The sequence below is a fragment of the Protopterus annectens genome, chromosome 2.part2 (assembly GCF_019279795.1).
Source record: "Protopterus annectens isolate FY-2018-M chromosome 2.part2, PAN1.0, whole genome shotgun sequence".
NCBI lineage: Eukaryota > Metazoa > Chordata > Ceratodontiformes > Protopteridae > Protopterus > Protopterus annectens.
In genome coordinates this window covers 647401873-647424413 of record NC_056730.1, presented here as the reverse complement: position 1 = coordinate 647424413, position 22541 = coordinate 647401873, and the positions used below count along the sequence as shown (strand labels likewise).

General features: G+C 37.6%; 1 protein-coding gene across 1 annotated transcript in view; it reads right to left on the bottom strand.

Moving 5' to 3' along the window:
• LOC122795753 (shootin-1-like) overlaps positions 1-22541 on the bottom strand; it is a 944918-nt gene that overhangs the window by 316833 nt on the left and 605544 nt on the right. Inside the window, exon 10 of the mRNA XM_044064066.1 lies at positions 16635-16788. Within this exon, the coding sequence (XP_043920001.1) occupies positions 16635-16788 (154 nt within the window). The remainder of the gene's footprint in view (positions 1-16634; positions 16789-22541) is intronic.

The window sequence follows — 22541 nt, the reverse complement described above, 5'->3', positions numbered from 1 at the left end:
GGACAGTAAGAAAGCTTACCGGAGATATTTGTAGGTATGAAAGTTTGTGATTACTAAGAACAAAAGTGGTGGCTTCCACAGTATAGAAGGAGAGAAAGAAAATAAGCTAACAAGAGATATGTGTTTGCATGCAAATATGGGGTTACTGAAATGCAGGTATACAGATGTTAGACAGCCAGGTAAGACACCTATCTGTTAGTTCCCACTCTTTGCTATACAATCTACAGTCTATAAATCTGCTATGTAAGCACTTAGAAAAAGGCAGCCAGCCAGAGTGTGTAGCATATATGAAAAAAAACAGAAGCAGCAGCCTTAGTCAATGACAAAACTCTTCACAAATAGAAACTCTCATGTAGTAACAATTGCCTGCAATATCCAGTAACTGTGCTGCTCATGCAAACATAAAATCAGGTATTACAATAGAAGCTTTCAGTATGAGGGACATAAATATATATATATATATATATATATATATATATATATATATATATATATTCATAACATAAACATATGCACTACAGATTAGCAGGGAGAAAATAAAATATACACTTAGCCAGATGGCAACATACTTACTTGATGTTCTTTTTATATTATCTTGGGTTTGCCTTTTTAAACTAAAGTCATTTTGATACTCATCAAATAAATTGGGCATATATGTTTTTATTCTGTTGCAATTTAAATAGAAATATTACAGTCATTGTTCAATAAAGAACCTGGTCTATAATCAACAGGACTTAATTTATCTATATTTAATTTGGGGATAAGTATGACTGAAGTATACCTCAAAGAATGTGGAATTGTATTATGTATGTGAATCTCTCTTGATACTTCAGAAAGAAAGAGTTTGATTTTTTTCTTATGATATTTTATATATTTCTAGAATTAGGCCACCTAATCATAGCATTTTTTTAGACTTATTTCAAAGCTTATCTGCTTGCAAATAATAGTTATTGCCAAGTCAGATTTTTTTAATATTATGCTCATTAAAAACAGTCATTAATAGGATGATAGGATCATAGCATTCTACTAGTCTGCAGGCCCTGAGGCCCTTATAAACGTAGCCAATAAATTAGCCCTTGTTCCCACACCCAATGCTCCTGTCCAACAGAGACACAGGTGGAATCCCAGGAGTGTATTTTCTATTTCCCATCTAATCATCCAGGTTCCTCTTAAAGAGAGATAATGAAGCACTCTACTTGATGTGGAGAGGGAGTCTATTCCACAGATGGGGAAGCCTCTGGGCGACAAATCTGTCCTGCCATCAAGTGATATTAGTGTCGCAGACCAAGTTGAGGTTTTTCATGCAGGTTGCATGAGTGGAGTTTGACTTGCGGATATGCAGCAATTTCATCAAGGTGGGGGTCATTGATTGCTCTGTGTGCCAGACATAGATCATCTCTGAGGAGTCTGTATGAAACAGAGTAGAGGATCAGGGCTTTTAGCTTATCCATGTAGGATAAATTTTTGAAGCGCTGGATTCTTCTGGTCAGGAACCTGTGTGGTCTCTCCAGCTGCTGCATGTGCTTCATGAGGTACATGCTGAAAGGGGCGTTATATTTGATGATGGGCCTGATAAGGGAGGAATACAGGGAAGTTATGAATTCCTTCTACCTGGAAGAAATACCCTTACTAATGAGGTGAGCCATGTAGAAAGCTCTCTGTTCAATGGAGGCAACATGGTGGTCAAAAGTTAGATTGCTTCCCTCACAACTGTTTGTATGCTTAGGACTTTGTTATTAATGTGATAAGTTTGTGGATAATTTGTATTTTTTTATCTAAATTTATTATATTATTGTCTAAATTTTAGTTTTGGTACTATGTTTAAATTCATAAAGGATATTTTATATTTCTATAACCATTTTACTGTTGTTTGACTTTTTTATTGCTTGGGTATATTTAGTACTTGAAATGTTTTAGATTTTTCAATCAGATTAAGTATTCCTGTAGGTGTCACAGAACAGGGAGAAAGCTTTAACGTTTTTCAGGGCTATTTCTGTTTTATGTTATAACTTATCTTGATGTTTTTATTTAACTTGTTAGCAGATCCCATAAGAGTTTTTTTATTGTTTTAGTCAACTCCAACATATTTTGTATTTCTAGTTTTTTTTTACACCAAACTTTAGTTTATTCTTGATCCAGATTGAGATTTTACCATGCAAGTATGCTTTTGAGGTATCCATTTTTCCTAGTTTTATTAAAAATATGAAAGTTATTTCTTTCCTCATGGAACCAATTTTGAAATTTAACAAGTTTAGTTATATAAGCGGGAACTCATCTTGCTATTGCTAATTTATTGCTATTACGCCATTTTCTAAGATTAAGAGTATTATGATCAATGCATAGACAATTAATTATTTTAAATTATTAACTTTAGAAACAGGTTATCTGAAATTAAAATCTTATGAATGTTGGATTTTGTACCAAATACATGTGAGTAATACAGCGCTATAAGGAGTATCTTTCATTATGTAAGCATCAATCATGTATAGCAATGTCTTAGCCATGGTCACTGTTCTGTTGCAGTCACTTTAGACTTACCAGATATACAGTTGAAATCCTCTCGTATTATCAGATTTCCTTTCACAGGTTCTAAAATTAATTCAAGATTTTTGTTGATATTTTAACAGATAGTCCTGGAAACCAGTATAGGTTTACTAGAGTTTTCATTCAATTCTGATTTTCAACTATAATCATTGAAATGCTCCATCTTCATTTTTGAAATTATATTTTGGCATAACTGATCCATTTTTCATAATTTCCTTATTCTTTTGTTTTATTTTCATGTGAGGAATGTGATAAAATTTTATATTGATTAAAGATAAATTTAGTTTGATCTGTCTTTTATGCTGTATGTGTTTCTTGAACAGAAACTACCTGAACTTTATCAGTTTCACAAATTTGTTAAATCCATCTCTTTTCTTATGAATACTAAGACCATTTATATTAACTGAAATTAAAGTCCAATATAAACACTTTTACTGTAATCTCATGCTTCTTATGAACTTTAGTCTATTGGTTACTATTTATTAGTTTTCTTCAGGTTTTATGTTTTGAGTCTTTTATAACTTGTTTAATAGTTAACTAATTTGATCAAAATCTTTCTAGCAGCTAGGATGAATCAAGATTTCTAAACACACTTGAACTATCTACTAAACTTCTATAAATATCTCTAACTATAGGTAAAACATTAAAATCCATATTAGAATGTATTAATTCCTAATTTTGAACTAGCAAGTAAACTACCATCTACTTAAGATCAAATCCAAGATGCAATTAGGCTTATAGAAACTATGAATTTGTAATACCAACACAGAGATTGTTTAAAAAAAATCCTAAATGAACTAAATTAATTATTCAATTCCTTTTCAACGTCATGGTTATTAAGGTGTTAGATAATGGACAAAAGAAGAATGCTTTAACTCTTTTTTCATAATAATTAATATTTGTATTTGCAAATAAACAAACATATAGATAAGAAAAGGGATTAGACAATTATGATAGGTTTAAAAATACAAAAATATATTACAATGTACCTATGTACAATTAATAGAATATCAGACATTTTCATATACTACTTATGACTTTGTATTTTAATATAAACGTAAAATCTTCTAGCGACATATGCCACTGTTAAACATGAATGCAGAGCAGAAAGTTGGGTAATTGGCTGGTGGATGAACATTGAAAACTCAAGCCTTTTGGGGAGAATACCCCCCTTCTTTGAGTTGCTAAGACCTTGGGGTTGTGCACACATACACACACACACACACACACACATATATATATATATATATATATATATATATATATATATATATATATATAAGTTTGGGTGGTGCCAGGGAGGCGTGTCCCTTCTACAAACACTTAAAAAAACCTTTTGTTTATTTTTTTCTTGGTGAATGCAGTCCAAATTCTCAGTACATTCACTTTCTTTCACTCACAGTGGAAGCCATAAAATCATATACTGACTTGTTCAAGTTCAGACTATATGCAGGTAAAAGTTATAGGATTCAGACCATATAAGTATAAAGCTCTTGCATAACATTTCCATATTACAATGTGTATATTATGAGCAAAGGTTACTGACTAGTACTGGTATAAGACATGAGGTTCTTAAATCTGATGAATAATTATGAATTTATATATTGTCCTGGTTCACTTCAATAAACACCCAACAACAAATGACATTTGACTACCTTTATTAAATTTTCATAAATATGATTGTTAACCAATAGTTATACATTTCAACCAAAACATGACACAGGTGATAATAACCTCCATGAAAGAAAACATAAAATAATGATAAGGGCAGTGTAACCACTCACCCTTGATAAGCAGCGTCTCCCACTTGCTCACTTATCTTTGCATTAACAAGGCAGCATTACCCCACTCACCTTCAATTTATTGAATTACACCACCATCAAATACACAGCTCTGCTTACTTATTAACTTATCCAACAGATCAACCACCCACTTTCCTTCCCAACTTATTGAATTGCACATCCAACACCAGAGGGGGAACAGAAGAGGGCAAGCCTGCCCCTCTTCTCCGCCTTCCCAAACTGCAATAACCACAATCCCCACTAATAAAAAAGAGGAAGGGCAGGAGGGTAGCAGGTTCATGCAAAAATGTGACTTTTACTTCAGTTACACTTGACAAAACCCTCTAAGCCCCTCCCTACCTTGACCTCATTTCCTCCTAAACATCCCGCCATCCCATTTAACCCTATCCTCCCCTTATTCTCTTAATTCCTGCTAATTTATGTACCTAGCCCCCCCCTTGAAGATGTCCCAGGACAAAATGGTCTGTTCCAAACCTCATTTGTCCTGGTCCACTTCAATAAACACCCAACACCAAATTATATTTTACGACCTTTATTAAATTATCATAAATATGATTGTTAACCAATAGTTATAAATTTCAATCAAAACATGACACAGGTGATAATAACCTCCATGAACAAAAACATAAAATAACCATAAGGGCAGCTTAACCACTCACCCTTGATAAGCAGTGGTCCCCACTTGCTCACTTATTTTTGCATTAACAAGGCAACATTACCCTGCTCACCTTCAATTTATTGAATTACACCACCATCCAAATAAGCAGCTCAGTTTGCTTATTAACTTATCCAGCAGAGCAACCGCTCACTTTCCTTCACAACTTATTGAATTACACATCCAACACCAGAGGTGGAACAGAAGAGGGCAAGCCTGCCCCTCTTCTCCTCGCACCAGCCTGACCAGGCTGTTCCCCCTCTCTCTGACCAAACTTCCAGCAACCTAACCACCATTAAGGCATTGGGCAAACATCATTCGGTGTATCACATCCTCTCTAACCAAGCTCGATCCGAGTCATCACCTCCTAAACCCTATCACATAACTAACGAAATTAGCCAGTTGCCTAACCAGCTGAAAGTAAACCACTGGTCCCTCTCCTATGCTAAAGTAATGAACCATAACCTTATAACCACTGCACATGAACTAACTAATCCTTAATCAATGACCAATGGAAGCCTCAGAATCATTCCAAGGGCATTACCAGCCAACTGGACAACCAGACACTAAGCCCTCTGCCACTAAAATCATGCAGAGGCAATTGCATAATGCTATCATGCCATGTTGTGACCCCATTTACTGCCCTATGCATATAATAGCTAAATGATATCTCTTCACTTGAAACCACCCAGAGGAAACTGCATACCCTCACATCAGATTGCAGCCCAATACTAGCTGCCCAATGCATATAATAAACTGCATGAGATCTCTGTTCAAAAATTCCATTCAATAGCCATATTGCCAACACACCAAATACCCACAGTCAGACACAAACCATCATCATGGCCTTTTATCAGTATGACCCCAAATGCACCACAAACAGTAAACCCAAACCAGGCCACCAACACCAAACCCATCAAGACAAGGCAAGCCAAGCTACATGCTATCTTGCCTAGCTGCATCCCTTTTTGTTTTTTTTGCCCAAAGAATATGAAATGAGCTACATTTAGTGCGTTCAGTTAGCCCTGCCACCCATGCAATTGCTGTACTTACAGCAACATACTCCTTTACCAAATTAACTGACTTACCTTGCTCCCACTCTTAACAAATAACAGTTTCCTTCAAAACTCCTTCTGATAAACAACTGTAAAACCATTAACCAATATAGCATGCCCTACCATATCCTTTATTTATAAGATGAGCCCTACTCCTGCAGCAAGCTGTAAACCTTAATGCAGCCTGACTCACCTCGTCAAACATGATCCCACAACCGCCATATGAACCCTAATCCCCAACTCCCCTAAACCTATTCAAGATTAAAACACCTAATATTCAACCTCCATAACCTACCATCCTGTCATACAACAAGCCACAAACCACCCCCAAATTAGGCCAGCAAACTCAACACCTCCCCCAACATTCATAAAGAAAGGTAAATCCCCATGACCATCACTAGCCATCTGCCCCAAGTGCCATCCCCTTAAATTATAATGATCCATCAAAACCATATCTACCCATAAAATTCATACTTGTACTGCACACCTACCTGTCCACGTCAGAAATCAAATGGTATGTGCGCTGCTCTCTAAAACCTTACCTGATATACAACATGAATGAAACTTGCTTAAAGGGTTTATCTCCCCAAAAATGCCACGTTTGAAACAACTCTCACTTCATATCAAACACCTGCTTAGCCCTCTACAAAAGAAGTGGATGGTGACTGTAAAGTTACCTCAGAGGTCCCACCCATGCCCTTCCTGAAAAACAATTAGAGCAGCATGTGGAAACCACTGAGCTTGGCTACCTCACCAGGCCCTGGAACCATTAACCTCATTGCCTTCTTTGATCCCATGCTTGTTATGCTCCTTCCCACCTGTGGAAAACCGCATACTCCTCATAAACAATCCCCAAATTAGCATTCCCATGTCCCACCCTACCTACAGCTCAACTTACCCCTACACCACCTCAAACTACCCCAACTCGGATATGCCCTAATGACCCACACAGCCAGATTACCTACAACCTCACTGTGCACCATTCCAACAATCACAACAGCCCTGCAAGCAGAATCCATTATCTTTCAATACCATTTCTGTGAGGGCATTGACCATTGTTCATTCTGCGCTCCCGCATCTGTGACCTCTTTGCAAAACCCAACCAACCGGGACCTCCACTGAAACAGCCTCGATCACCTGTTGAACCCCATTCCTTCAGGTCACCAACCAATGACTGCTCCATTTCTATATCTCCTAAACTTCCAAATCCATGCAGTCCCTCATCCATGACCCCATTGTGCAGCACCAACATGACCGTGACATCCATTGAAACAGCCTTCATCACCTTTTAGATTACTTTCTTTCAGATCACCACCAATGCCACATCAACTTCAGGACCTCCGCCATCTGCAAAAGAAAACAGCGTAAGCATCTTTCCTCTTCAAGATTGAACAAAACAAGTCTTAAACCCTGTACCTTGTATCTATGGGGCAAACCCCTTGTCCTTATAAACCCCCCCCCCTTAATGTGTACCATAAGTAATCTGTCAAATTTGAGAACCCAAACAGAGAATCCTAAAGTTTAAAGAAGGGCCTAAATGAACTAAATCTGTCTCTTCTGCCACCTCACTGCAGCAATGTCCATGTACTGCAAAATAGCAACAAAATTCATGCTATTCATCCCTCTCAAATTCGCTGAAGAAAATGTGTAAGCCAGGCTATACGTAAACTGGGACAGTTCCCCAGTGGAGTGGCTGTTTCTAAAATATTTCTATTTATAAGCTAGAAAGCCAACAGGCAACTGGTATCTCATCAGTGTAAGTCCCACTATTGTTGTTACTAACTCCTGTCACCAGTATGTACCTCCAGGCTGTAAAGGTTTGCCAATATTTACCAGCAACCACATAAAGAAGGAACCCCAAATGAATGCCACTTCCAAATTTTAAACCTAAATGGTTAGGAAGTAATCCTGAAGAAAACCCATTTATGTGAACTATGAAGTGTGCTGATGAGCGCCAGCACCAGTCGTTGCTATAATCAAAGGACTGTCGTCATACCTCTCAACCTCCTAGAGCAAAAGTCTGGGCAGAGCCATAAATAATGGGGAGACAAAGGCACAAAACAGGGACACTTAAATATTGCTCTTACAAACTTAGAAAATTGATATAATAACAGGTATTGCATTAGCCTGAATATCTGAAGGGTATAAAGTCTGAAACTCAAATGTCTGTCTTTATTTTCTGACTTCAACCCTTGACCAAAATATGAAGTGAAAATCTGAACATTCTGTGAAAATCTATACAGTTGAGAGGATGGCTGCCCTTTGATAAATCAATGACATAGAAACATCTGTTGCTCCCTTCATTAATAGAGAATACTGAAGCAAAGTGCCTACAAATAGCCATTTGCACACCTGTTGAATGATATAGTTTGTAAGGCACTATAAACAGGTTCCTTACCTTGCAAGCAAGCTAGATCGCTCAAGTTATATGAACAACTGAACAACTGAAACTGTACAATACCTCCCAGGGTATTTCTTCCCCTTTTTTGTGTAACCAAAGCCTAAGTTGGCTTTCGAACATTCTGAAAAAATATTGACCGATGAGAAGCAGGCCCCTACCGACCCCTAAAATGTGCATGGGCGGACACAACCAGTCAATCACGTACCGTCAGCAGCTACCAAGCCCCCCTAATAGCCAAGTGCACCCAACTATACTCTTTGACCTCATAGCAGGAAAGGTGGACAGAGTCATAATCAAAATAACTGCCCAAAACTGGAGCCACTTCAGATATTGCTGCCATAAACTCAGAACGTTGTTAGAATTACAGCTTTAGCTCTAACCTAACTTCTGTGTATAGCATGCAGTCTTGAACTCCAATATCTGCCATTCACTTCTAACTGTAATCTTTAATGAATAACCACTAGTTTGCCCAAACCACTTAATCATCGTTTCACCACTGCGGCTGCCTAAACTATGAAGCAAAATCCTGAACATGCAAGAAATCTGTACCGTTGATATGCAAACACCCACCAACCCCCACTATGTGAACCAAGCTAATAGTTAGCCCAATAGGTAAATGTAGCAGTTCCCTTACCAAATAATATTATCAAAGTTCTCTATTGTTGCAGAGATGAAAATATGTAAGGTTGCTATATTAGACAAAATTGTACACTAGAGATATAGTGACTGATTCTTTGCAATACTCAAGTATATATTTTCTCTGTGGTTATGGAAATAACAAATAACACAAAGAATTATTTGTATACAGAGCCCACTTACAGAATTCAAAAAATATAGTTTACTAGTTCTTTAATGTTGATAGTCTTGTAATAATCAGTATAACAGTGTTTACTGAAACAGTATTATCATTACTAAATGCAAACATATTGCATTCAGATTATATTTCAAAGCACAGTCTGTTTGTTGAACAGATATACAGCCATCGGAATCTTCATCTAATTAATACCTGTAATTTGTTTCATTTCCTGCCCATACCCTCACAAAGCATAATAGCTCTACTGGCTCAGATGACTTGCACAGCAATGAATAACAACATCTGCAGACTGCAATCCAGACATGTCTCTAATGAATGGCTCCTCAGTCAAAGTTTTTTTTTTTTTTTTTTTTTATTAACCCCTTCACTCTGTTAAAATTATGGATCCAACTGGAAAGGTATCCAGTGTACCTCAAAAATTCTTCACCAATACTTACTGTGTGTGCATATAACAAACATTATGTTTAGTATTACTGTATGTATTAATCTACACTGCCCCCGCTGTAACATTTGAACAGTACTGAGTACAAAACTATGCAAGCTACCATGTGAACATGCTTGTATGATAAGACCCAAAGCAGTAAAGTTAGTGTAAACCAGTTTTATAATGACTCATTCTATGATGTGTTGAATATACACAGACACATATTGGGCCTCAGCTATAACAAAATAACCACTGTTGCAACTGTAAGGATACAAATTCCACAACTCAACGCCTGTCTCATTCCGTTAATGACATTGTCGGAAACCCAGCAGCAAGCCACCAAAATCCATTATTTATTTTGGACCCCTACCCTCTCCCAAATGGTTAAGCTGCATGTGCAGTGCAGTGAGCCACAGTAAGCTGGAAGCCCGTGAAACCCATAAACTGTCGTTGCGAGCCTGGCGAATGCAGTCCCGCTATAAGAAGCCACAAGACACTAGCCAGTCACCAATGATGTCCTTCTAAGCCACAGGATAACATCTCCTAACCCACCGAGCACCGTATAGCATAACACTTGGCCACACACAGGGGTTACGATGACTTACCCAATGAGACTTCCCCATCTACCGAAAATCATATCTGTAAAGTCCAACACTGTACCTGCACCATGAGTGACATTACTCCAAGAGGGTTTCACTCAGCCTAGGAAAAGCCAGTGTTGTCTCCGGGGGGGGGGGGGGGGCTGGAACCTGACCACCCCTATAACATAACTGGAGCAGCTTAATGAACTCAGAGCACTGGATCAACTCTACACTTTCATTACCGTCGCAAACAACATTTATCTGTCATAATACAGAAGCTCCCTCCGAGGTGAGATAAAGCCAAAAAAAACCTCCCCCAGCCCTCACCAGACTCCTGCTATTAACAGCCATCGACCATCCATCCAATTTATCCCTATCCTCCCCTTATTCTCTTAATTCCTGCTAATCTATGTACCTAGCCCCCCTTGAAGATGTCCCAGGACAAAATGGTCTGTTCCAAACCTCATTTGTATAAAGTTTGTATGATGTTGCCTCTGAAATACCATGTAAACTGCAGGAGAAAAGCAACTATTGAATATCATTCTTCTTTAAACTTCTTTTTTACAGGTGGACAAGCCCCCCACCCCGTACCCCCTACGCCCTCTGAACTTACTTATACTAACTCCAAGGTCACCATACCTTGGAGAAAATCGCATATTCCAGGAAATGCTTATCTTAAACTTAGTATATATGAGTTTATTTTTTTGGCCATTCAATCTCAGCATTATGGGAAATTGTTCACGGAGGTCCTGATATTTCAAATGGTTAGTGTGACAATGTGCGTATTGGCATATACGCCAATAAGGATTCACTGTAAGGCTGTGGTAAAATCTTCATTAATTAAGTTTTCATGTATTTCATTCTTCAGTTTCCAGAAGGCTGACTGCAGTGTGGACTGGAGCATTTCCATTGCCAGACACCAGTGTCTGCATTAAGACACTGTACAGGAGAAATACTAATGTAGACAACACTGAAAATGTATTTTACACATTCCAAATGATTGCAAGTAGAAGCTTACAAGCACTGCAATATTTCCTAGGCTTACCAGTAAATCAAAGGTCATTCCCAATGATATTAATGCAAAATGTTCTGATAACTGCCTTTTTTCAATACATTTCTGCTACCTCTGCAGTTGAAAAAACATTTTCTTAATTTGTGCATTCCTTTGATTTTTGTATAAATACAGAGTCATGCAGCTTTTAAAAGGGTAGATTGGAAAAAAGTGGTGTATGTTTGGGCAGATATAAGACATTATTATGCAAATAAAGCTTAGTTATGCTTAGCTATATGAATTGCATTAAAGTGCACATGTATCATTGCTATCATTGACATAGTTTGCCTTTATACTGCTGTGGACAAGCTGTGCTTTGCTCATGCATAAGCATGAATACTCTGTGAGCATCAGTTGAAGTGTGGATTGTTGGTGCCTTTTCACAAAGTATAAGATTCCCTATACCTGTCTGTGCCCAGCCATTACCAGCTGAGACTGAAGGTGTACTGCCTGCACTTCTTAACACAGAACAGTCCCAAGTTGGGCAGTTGCATCCTGCAAAACGAGTTGAGAAATGGCTAATGCAGAAAACAATATTTCTGTATCTGAACCACCATAATATAATATGAAACAATATAATGAAATCAAATCATGGAAAGATTATCTTTTATTTTCTGAAAAAAAAATACATTCCTTTCTAGTGTTTGTGGATATGTCCTGCCCTACAAAATTTCATGTTTTTCTAAAAAAGTTCCCCTCTTTGAACATTTTAAAAAGTGGCAGCCCTAGTAAGGAGTATAAGTTGGGCAGATGATGTCACATCCTAGTGAGTAAGATTCACATCCTAGTAGTCTCAGCTTCATAGTTATAAAGCTCATTCTGAACCTCGTCTTTAAATCATGGAGCCCTTTAAAGTCCAGGGTTTTGCCTCAAGGTCTAGCTGCTGCAGGATTAGCACCTGAAGACATTAGAGCAAACATCCTAGGATAGGGTATGTCTGGTAAAAGATAGAATGGGGGGGGGGTTATCTGTCTTCAGGGACAGAGACCCCTCTGCTCAGGACAACAGTACAGGCATAGGCATGATGACCCACTGATGCAGAGGAGGGATCCTTGGCCAGGCTGGTTTATAGACAGACAGGACCGAAACCTTGAGTTTTATAGTTAGTAATCCACTTCTTATATTGCAATAATACATAGTCATGTATGTACACATTTGCCTTAATAGGCACTTATTGTGCAGTAGTAATTCGTCACAGGTTCAAAAAGTAATACAATTATATGACTGCGTCACTGACACATTCATTCTCATAGGTGTTACAAAAGTTTGGTAGTACTGACATATCACATTTTTATTTCAGTTACTTGTTGAGGAAATTCTTATTTGCTCTATTGGTTAATACACTGTGTTTCAGTCGTACTGTTTTACTCTCTTGTCTTGAGGGTGTTACTTGGTGTGTTAAGACAATGAACTATAAATAGAACCCCTGCCTCTCATACAATGCATTGCACTCTTCTTGTACACCTTATCATTGTGAATGGATTATTAGTTCTGTTCAAATTTCTTTGGCAGAAATGTACTTTAAAATGTACGACTTATATGTTGCGCTAGCAAGCAAACTGCTACTGATGACGAATTTGGGGATTTACAGAACTTTCCTCAGCTTCAGCAATGCCTACAAACAGAGGTACCACCACAGCATAGGCGGAAATGGTTGTGCAGAAACGTACGGAAGAACATTATTTTATTAGCTTTACGTCGATGCAGACTGCTATGGTTTAGGCCAAAGTAATAAAGACATAAAGAAATAATAATGAAGATATCATTGCAATAGCACAGAAGTAGTGGCAATGATGAAGACACATATTAAGACCTAAACATTAATGTAATGATTCCTTGCAGCTTACACTGGCTGCATGAAAGTTGTTTGCAGCAAAAGGAACACCTCAGGCCACTGGCCTTAGGGAAATTGACTGTCTGCTAAGGTTGCCATGGTAGCAAACTGCTCACCAGTAGACAGATCGATAAATCAGTTCCCCTTCCTTCAAAAAAGGGAAATGGTGCCTCTGAATGTGCCAATTAAGAAATGTTCAGCAGTGCCTGCAGCAATTTATATGGAGTATCACATCACTACCTCCTTGCAGCAAAAGCATGCAGAAACTTACTTTTTTTTTTTTTTGCATTAATAATACCTTCTCAGGTTTATAGCTATAATTTTAAAATAACTATTTCCTTAAGGACCACTCTGCATTAACTTACAGAGTAACATGCTGCATTTTCAAACAAAAAGAATGGTGTACATGATGCAATGAAGGATAAGGGGGTAGCATTCCTTAAGCTGTATTAGTAAACCTGGTGAAAGTATGAAATACAGCTTTCATTCAAGTAAGACACTCTCGTTTTCCCCCTTTTCCTTTCATATCTCTGCAGCTCCTGAGGAGGTTGCCTATAACAGGAAAAATTTTAGAGGAGAGTTGTACAGTTGGTGCCACACTATTACAATTATGAGAATACTAAACATAATAAAATATTTCAACTCGTCAGGCTGTCACAGTTACAGTGCACTAAGTGGCCATTGTATATGTTCGTTGAGATGTATGTGATTTTATTACACTGAATCAGTCAAGGAGAAATAAATCTTATATCAATAATAGGTAGCTTGGAAGTCAAAGTATACCTGACGTAGAATCGGTATTTCCTGTTACATTACTTGCTTATAGCATTTCAAGGAAGGAATTTACAGGTATTCAGTCATATTACAGTAAATGCAGTAATACTAAAAATGTAAACTTGAATGTCAGCACCATGGCATAGAGGGATAAAGCCCTAAATACAGCCCAGGTAACCCAGTTTTGATTAGCTGCTTAGGTATCACAGATGCTGGCCGGGAAGTATGAAAATGCCTATCCTGGGGAGGGCATTTGTCTAAGCATTCCCATTGGGAGGCATGGTCCATAAAGGGGACTAGCCCTTGGACATAAGAGGTGAACACAGAGGAGAGGGAATTAAGGTGTAGGTCATAAGTGAAAAAAAATCTCCTAGTGGAAGCAGTCTACAATATGACCTGCATCTTAGTTTCCATGCCAGCCCTAGTAACATAATGGAGATAGTCCAGGGGATGTAGGAGAGGCTGGTAGACATGTTGATGAACGGGAGCACTGGAATAAGCTGGAAATAATGAAGCAGGGATGGAACAAAAAAAGGGCAGTATATGTCAGTATTTCATCACGGCATTGTTAATAACAAGATATATATATAAATGGTTAATGACAGCTTCATATGCAATAATAAAATGTTCCTTCTCTCATTCTTGTGTCATTTAAATAAAGGCAATGGTGCGTAATACTTATGAATCCTTCTGTTACTTCACGGTTCTTGCTCTCTCTTCTTCTCTGTCTGTTTTTTTTTTTTTTTTTTTTTAATTTCTTTCCCTTTATGTTCAAGTTTTGCAGGTCCTGCAGTGCCAAGAACAGCTCAGCTGCAAATCTCCCTGGTGAGTGAAAGATTACCACATCCCTTTGCCCAGCTTGGAAACACATCACAGGGCAACAGCAATGCCTCCATCACTGTGTAACCCTGGAACATAGCAGCCTGGACCACAGGCTTCAGGACTTGGTAGAGATTACAGTTGAGACAATCATGGAGAGGCATTGGTGCCCATACCAATCTCTCCTCCAGCAGGTAGAAGACTTGCTGACCTAGTCAGCCCTGACCAATGAGCTACTGGAGGACATGAGAGATCATTAGGGTCATCCCACCCAGGTACATAAGGGCAGGGGGATATTTAAGACCCTCGGAACTGGGATGAATACTGACCCTCAGACCTCCTCCCTATCCCTTTTGTGTCTGTCTGCCATATATATGCTTCTCTGCTTGCCCCTGTCAGACCACCACAGTGTTCTGTCTGTCTTTTTTGTAATTTATGTTTTGTGTAAAAAATGCCTTATCTCTTCCTTAATTCTCTTTCCTACAGATGCTGCTTCCCTTATTTAAAAATTTAAAAAATTGGGTTCCATCCCCAACAAAAACAGAGCACCCATCTTTTTCGACCTCCTCCTGTACAATCCTCTTAATGTTTCCCTTTTGTTTCCATTGTCTGCTGTCTCTCCTACTTCCAGCTGTTTTACCTTTCCATATTCCAATCTTATGAAAGCCATAACAGGGGGGCATGGACATCATCAGAGTAAATACAAAACCTTAAAACAGTCTGGGTAAGCTGCAGACCAGCAGTGCTGAGCCCAGTTCACTGCATGATATTGTAAAAGATCTGCGCATGTTTGTGTCCACAGCCTCTTGATGAAAATTCACAACGGCTTTCAAGACTTTTAAGTACATATGGATTGTAATGCTCATTCCTTCCTTCATTTCTTGTTATTTTATGCTGACTGAAATATGCAAAAGCATGCTAGGCATTCCATCGCAATGTTGGAAGTTCAAAAATGAGCAATAGTCTGCACTTTGCTTATTTAAATATACACATAGCATCATAAATCATAGATTCCCTTAATGCATCTTTGAAGTATGGGACTATAAATACAACCCACTGTGTCACGTACAGTGCCTTATACCCTTCTTGTACACCCTATCATTCTGAAAGGATTAGTTTGGCTGCTATTTACTGGATTACCAGAATTTATCACAATGAAATTTAAATTTATTTCACTTATGATATAATCTAGTTTCCACTCATTATTTCATACTAGGACTATAACCTCTTACAGTTTCAATATTAAACAATTACCACAAGCACTTTTCAACACTGTACATTTACTTACTGCTTTTGCTACTCAGAACATACAGTAGATAATTGTGAAGACTTTCCTGCATTATTCCAGTACTGTTTGTGGTCCTTTAATTAGCAGATCCTGCTGACACTACCAGGATGTTTCACACTGTGGGCTTCCCTATCATTCAGGGGCACCCTGACTTGAATGTATTGTTCAGCCATGAATTTTTTTCTGCAATATTTTCTTTACAATGCTGTTACCTTTTCAAGAGTAATATATGCTTGCTTTTTTTTGCTATGCTGTTATCTTTTCAAGACTAATAGAGGCTTCTGTATATCACACATCTCATCTCTAGCAACAACAGCAACACATTTTCTACCAAAGAAAGCAAATACTATGCAAAACATATTCTGTTTTAATATTTGATATTAACAATTGACTGTTGTTCTGGAGTATATCAAATGTTCATGTAAAAGCATTTCATATTTCAAGCATGAATTAACGGTGAGAAGCATTAACTTCCAAAATCTGAATGAAAATAAAACACTAAGAATTTATAAGTAACATATTAAAAGCAGTAGCATTATTTGTTTGTAATTGCTCACTTTTCAGCTGCTCAAAGGATGACTCAGGAACATACCTTCTGTTTCTAGCTGGGTGTTCTTCTCCTCTGCTTCAAGTAGCTGCTTCTTTAGATCTGTATTTTCATCTTCTGCCAGGCTTAGCATGCTCTGTACTTTGTCAAGTTCTTTCTGTAATGATTTTCCTTCCAGTTGAATTTCAAGATGTTTTATCTGAAGCCACAAAAATGTAACACATTACTGCACATGCAAAAGCACTGACCATTTATTATTTATTTATTTACATTTGTTTACCGGGAAAGATTCAGCAGAGGCCCGGGAAGAAAAGCTCCAAAGTGGGTTTATGACATACATTTCAAGTACAATAACAAAGGTGATACATACAGTATGTGAGAAATTAGTAAAAAGTAGACAATAATTAAATGAAATTAGATTATAAAAACAATTTCATGTTATCACAGTAATAATAGGCTACATTACTAGTATGAGCATAATAAACTAGGATGATTAACATTGCATTCAGCTTATAGAGGTAAAGTTGATTAATTCATATATGGAGGAGGGAAGGAGTACCAGAGGGGATGAGGATGACAGATTAGTTGGGGTTTGAGCAAGGACAGAGCCAGTGATTATTTATGTGTGATTTGAGGACAGTTTTGAAATGACTGCAGGAGGGTAGGGTAGTTATGGCGGGGGGAGTTTGTTCCAAAGTTTGGATATGGCACAGGAAAATGGAGCTTCTCCTGCTGTGTTTTTGGCTTTGGTGATTTGGAGAAGATTCTTGTTGTTGGATCTTAAAGGTCTGAAGGAGTGGTAAGGTTGGGGAAGTGTTTGAAGTGATGGGATATTGAGGGGGTGGTTTACAAGCCTGTAAGAGAAGGAGAGTTGATTCAAGTGTAGGAGCTGTGGGAGTTCGAGCCAGCCTAGCTCTCTAAGGGAGTCACAGTGGTGGCTGTGGTAGGATGCTCCAGTGGCAAATTTTGCTGTTTTATTGTAGCATGCCTCAAGTTTGCTTAGGTCTGACTGCTTTAGGTTTGTTAGTATGGGAGATGCATAGAGCAAGGTGGAGATTAGTTGAGAGTTGTCTATAGAGATTTTAGCTGTTTTGGTGAGGAAGGTGTTTCTATGTAATGCACCAAGTTTTTTTATGAACTTTCTTTTTTGTAAGGGATATGTGGGTGTCAAACCTGAGATTGTTGTCCATCTCCACACCATAATAGTTTGGTGTGGGTTGATGGAGAGATGGTGGTGTTGTCTTTGTAAGTCATATGTGCCCTGTCCTGAGAAGATGAATTATTGTTTAAGTTATAGTTGTATATTTAGGCATAGTGATAATAATTTGCTTACAAAACATTGTTAACTATACACCCCTATACATGCATCCTTTGAAAATGTCATCTTTGGTATCTTCTGTCTATTGTTTTCTCCTGGGATGAGTCTGAAAATGGACCAGTACGATCAGTGTTCTACCTTGGATAACAAATAAATAAAATAAAATAAAATAAAATAATGGAGCACAAATAAATGTAATGAGATGAGACATATACTGGAAATAATTTTGAATTACAATACTAAAATTGTAACACACTAGTTCTACATCCATTAATTCATTCATTCTTTGATTACCAACTTAATCCAATAGAAGCAGCAATAGAACCATTGCCTTTCCCAGCACTAAGTGGTCATAATGCAAAGAGAATTAACCTGAACAGGGTATGACCCTACTGGAGGACACACACACACACACACACACACACACACACACACACACACACACACACACACACACACTCACACAGATATAACATATACACACACACACACACAGATGTACACACACACACACACACACACACACACACACACACACACACACACACACACACCTGTTCATCTACAGCATACACATGGGATGTAACAAAAGTATCCAACAAAATCTCATGTGGACACAGGGAGGATGTGCAGACTAAGCACAGACACATCCCCAGACAAGAACCCAACTGAATAATCAAGCAAATCACTATAGCACTGCACTACACAACAGCTTAAAACAAATAGGGTGCACAGTTCTCAAAACATTTGAATTTTATTGAAAAATATTAATAAGCTTACCAACAGAGTTTATTTAACAGGATTGCCATTGTACTGTTTAAGTGAAAGCAATATCACTAAGTGAAAATTCTGCAGTCCTACTCTTTATAGATTTATATACTCTGATTTTCGGTGTCCCATGCTAATCATCCCCCTGCCTACATATGTAGATAAAGCTGGTGATTTAGAAAGACGCTTTTTTGAAAACATATTTAGTTTTAAACAGAACCCTTCCAGGAACAAGGGAAAGAATGGGGCACAGTTGGTGCAGGTTATTTAATAAGCAGTTAACAAATGCATTGAAAGAAAATTGCAGTTCAGTTTAACTAGGATTTGCAAAATCAGTCAAGATGTACAGTGTATTGAAGTCTGGCAGGTCGTTTATAAGAATATTCCTTTTGTGAACTTTCATTACATCCATTTTATGATTTAGCATAATGCATACCACACCCAGAGAAAACTGGAATGTGCCTAAATTATAAGAATATAGTCTTCATTAAGGCCACTACATACATATGCCACATTATTAGGGATTTTAAAAAGGTAAAAAATATTTGATCTTTCACTGAATGAAAACTAAACAGCCAAAGCAGAAAGAGCAGTCGCCTGCAGATGGCTGATTCAGCAAAAGAGAGTTCACTAAATCTGGTTTGCTGAATTATTTCACCAAAAGATGTATATGGGGTACGTTGACTTTTCATTTGTTTGGAGAGATTAATTGCTTCCCCCAACTAAATATACCCCTTGTGAAGTTAAAGCTCTTTGGTGTAGGTTTATATTCCTTGGGAGATCATTTTTGATTAACTTTGTTTCACAGAAACTCAAACTGATAGTTACTTTTACTCCTCAGATAGTATGGATATTTGTATTAAATGTCTTTGGACTGAAACTGGATGTCTGCCTTTGAGTTCATCACATTTACTCAAATACTGTATCATATTCAGCCTGAATAAACATGAGAGCTTCATATCAACATTGATCTAACATATCCAAAAACCTTTGCAAATTCTTAATATACTATACAAGTTTGGTAAGATTTTTCAAAGACACATCATCAGTTTGTCAAATGTATTGTGGTGTATGTCCTTAATTATTTTGACTGCTGATCGCTTCTTCTGTCTTCATATTTTGAGAGAGTATGGGGTCTGCAGTATACAAAAATGTATGTCATATCTTATAATACTTTAATGTTGATGATGCCTTTTAAGCATGAACAACAATACAGCATTTTTTTTTCTTCTTTTTGGTTTCTCATCACTGACACTGACTGTAGGCCTCCCAACATCTACACCCAGTGGTCCTTATTACCTAAAGCTCCCAACACCATGGTCGCACCCCAGTATGACCTTCACTGGGAGGGTCCCCTTATCAAGGGAGCAAGTACATGTAGAGACCCCAGCACTATGCCAGGCTATAGTGGATGTAACACCAAGCACTGCATAGTGTTACAGGATATGTATGGAACCATAATTCTGCAGCTTCATGGTGAGGCATTTCTTTTCTATAATACCTTCTAGCATGCTGATATCAAGTATTAGGCTGGATCGATGATGAGGAAGGGCATAAGAGAACGACCACTCCAGGCCCTTACAGCAGCCAATAACCTCAGTCATCCTACATACCAAGTCCAGTATTCTCAGTCTCTGAACTCCAGACTTCACCTAGCTTATCAAGAGCTCTGCTTGGCACACTCTCATCCCCAGGATAGGCATGCCCATTCACCTTGCTAAACCATCAAGCACTTGAGACATTAATCAAACTCAGGTGTCCTAGGTCAGAGTTAGAGCTTTATTTTTCTATGCTTCCAGTGCAGGCAAACAATATGAAAATTTCAATTTTCCTTGCTTAATTTATTATTGCATTACCCTTTTTTAAATTTGCATGTCGTTTACTGCACTTTTCCACTTTTGTACAATTTTATTTACCTTTGCATTTAATACTGTTACTGCTACTACTACTACTACTACTACTAATAATAATAATAATAATAATAATAATAATAATAATAATATCGAAGCAATTAAAAAAGATTAAATATTAGTGACCTGGGAAAGTGTTTTAAGGAAGGAAGGAAGAATTAAATATTAGTGACCTGGGAAAGTGTTGTAAGAAAGGAAGGACTAAAAGCAAATGCTATCAAGTTCTGATTTTGGTAGATAATTTTGGTAAATAAGCCAAAATATCTGATGGGATTCAGTCAGTTGTGATGAGTCACTGTGACAGGATTTTTTTTCCTACTCTAAAGTGCCTGAGTTAATTATAATAAGTAGCAAGGACTTAGGGGTACAACCGTCTTCATGAATGGATATGAGCGATCTCCTACAGACAAAAAAACAATTTAGAATAAAACTTACTCAAATGAATATTTGACAAAATTATTGGCTACATTTTCCATTCTGGAAGTTATATTTGACTGATCTCTCTATGGAAGAAGAAGATAGAAGAGAGACATTCTCATACAATGCATTTGCCTGTTCACTTCTCCTGGGGCTGAGTGTCTTGGGGTGGACATTTCCTATTATATTTCCTGCAAGAGAACAGAAACTGAAAAGATAACCTCTATTTGCAAGAGGGTCAGCTCTACTTCATGATTTGTATTATCCAAAGAAATGGTTGACAGACCATTGCAAATGCCCAATGCATGGTCACCACATGAGAGGCACTGAACGTGCAAAAGAGAAATGGCAGAGCTTATGAAACCCATAAAGATGGCTGTGTAAATGATGGTCATGATATAGACTTCTGGCTTAGATGGTGAATAACCCCAGGCAAACAAAAAGAAAAAACCTAGACCTTCAGCACAACTTTTGTAAATATAATGGCATTAAATGACAGACTGAATCCCTGACAGATGTTCAACTTGTATGATTGCTTCACACAGCAGCGGTCACACATGAGAAAAAGCTCCAGGATGTAAAGAGCATAAGGGAGAAAAAAATTTAGGGGAAGAAAAAAAACAGTCCTGCCGAGGGCAAGCCTTTTGCTCCCCTTGATGTGCAGGGCTGCATCCCACATCCCTGCTACTTATATATACCAACTCTGAGGGCACACCATTATATGGAAAGGTGAAATCCCCAGTCTACCCACAATGTGTCCTTCCATGGAACAATTGGGCAGTCACACACTAATGAGCACACAAATGAGAGTCAGTCAAGACTGTGTAAATTACAAGGCTGACTCTCTGAAAGACTGCTCTAAATGAGGCAGGAGTGACAGCTCACATTTCCCTTGAGAGAAAAATATTCAGGGCAGAAGGAGTAACTCATTTCCAAGTATGTTACTTGCTTTGTTGTTTAACAATTTCACATAGAGGTTTTATTTTATTTTCATTTATTTATTTATTGTTGACCAGGTGGCTGGACTAGTTATGGGACCCTTTTCAACTATGACCTGAGAGTGAATGCACAATGCTTTACAAAGTTTTAATAGAACCAACATGCAGGATTGTTTTGACATTTTGCAGAAGTATTCAAGTTATATTTCAAGCGAAGAAAGTATTATCACTTGTAAAATACAGTTTTACGTTAATTTGCATGGATGGACTACTTGTATACATTTGTAGCAAACATACAAAACTGTGATCCAATTTAATCCTACAAAAATACAGATAGTTTATATACATTAATTTCAAAGTGAAAACAGATCTCCCTCAAATAAGTGCATTACAACTGATATTCCTTATACACCATTTTTAGTGCTAAATTTTACACAGAATTCATACATACTGTATAAATTCAATTCCAAATATTGTGTACTTAGTGTTACATTACAGCAGGCAGTCATTTGTTCTAGTCTATTACTAAATAAAGACAAGCAAGCAACAGTTCTTATCTATATACTTACATGTGGAAAGGTCTCATCTGGAGAAATGCTGT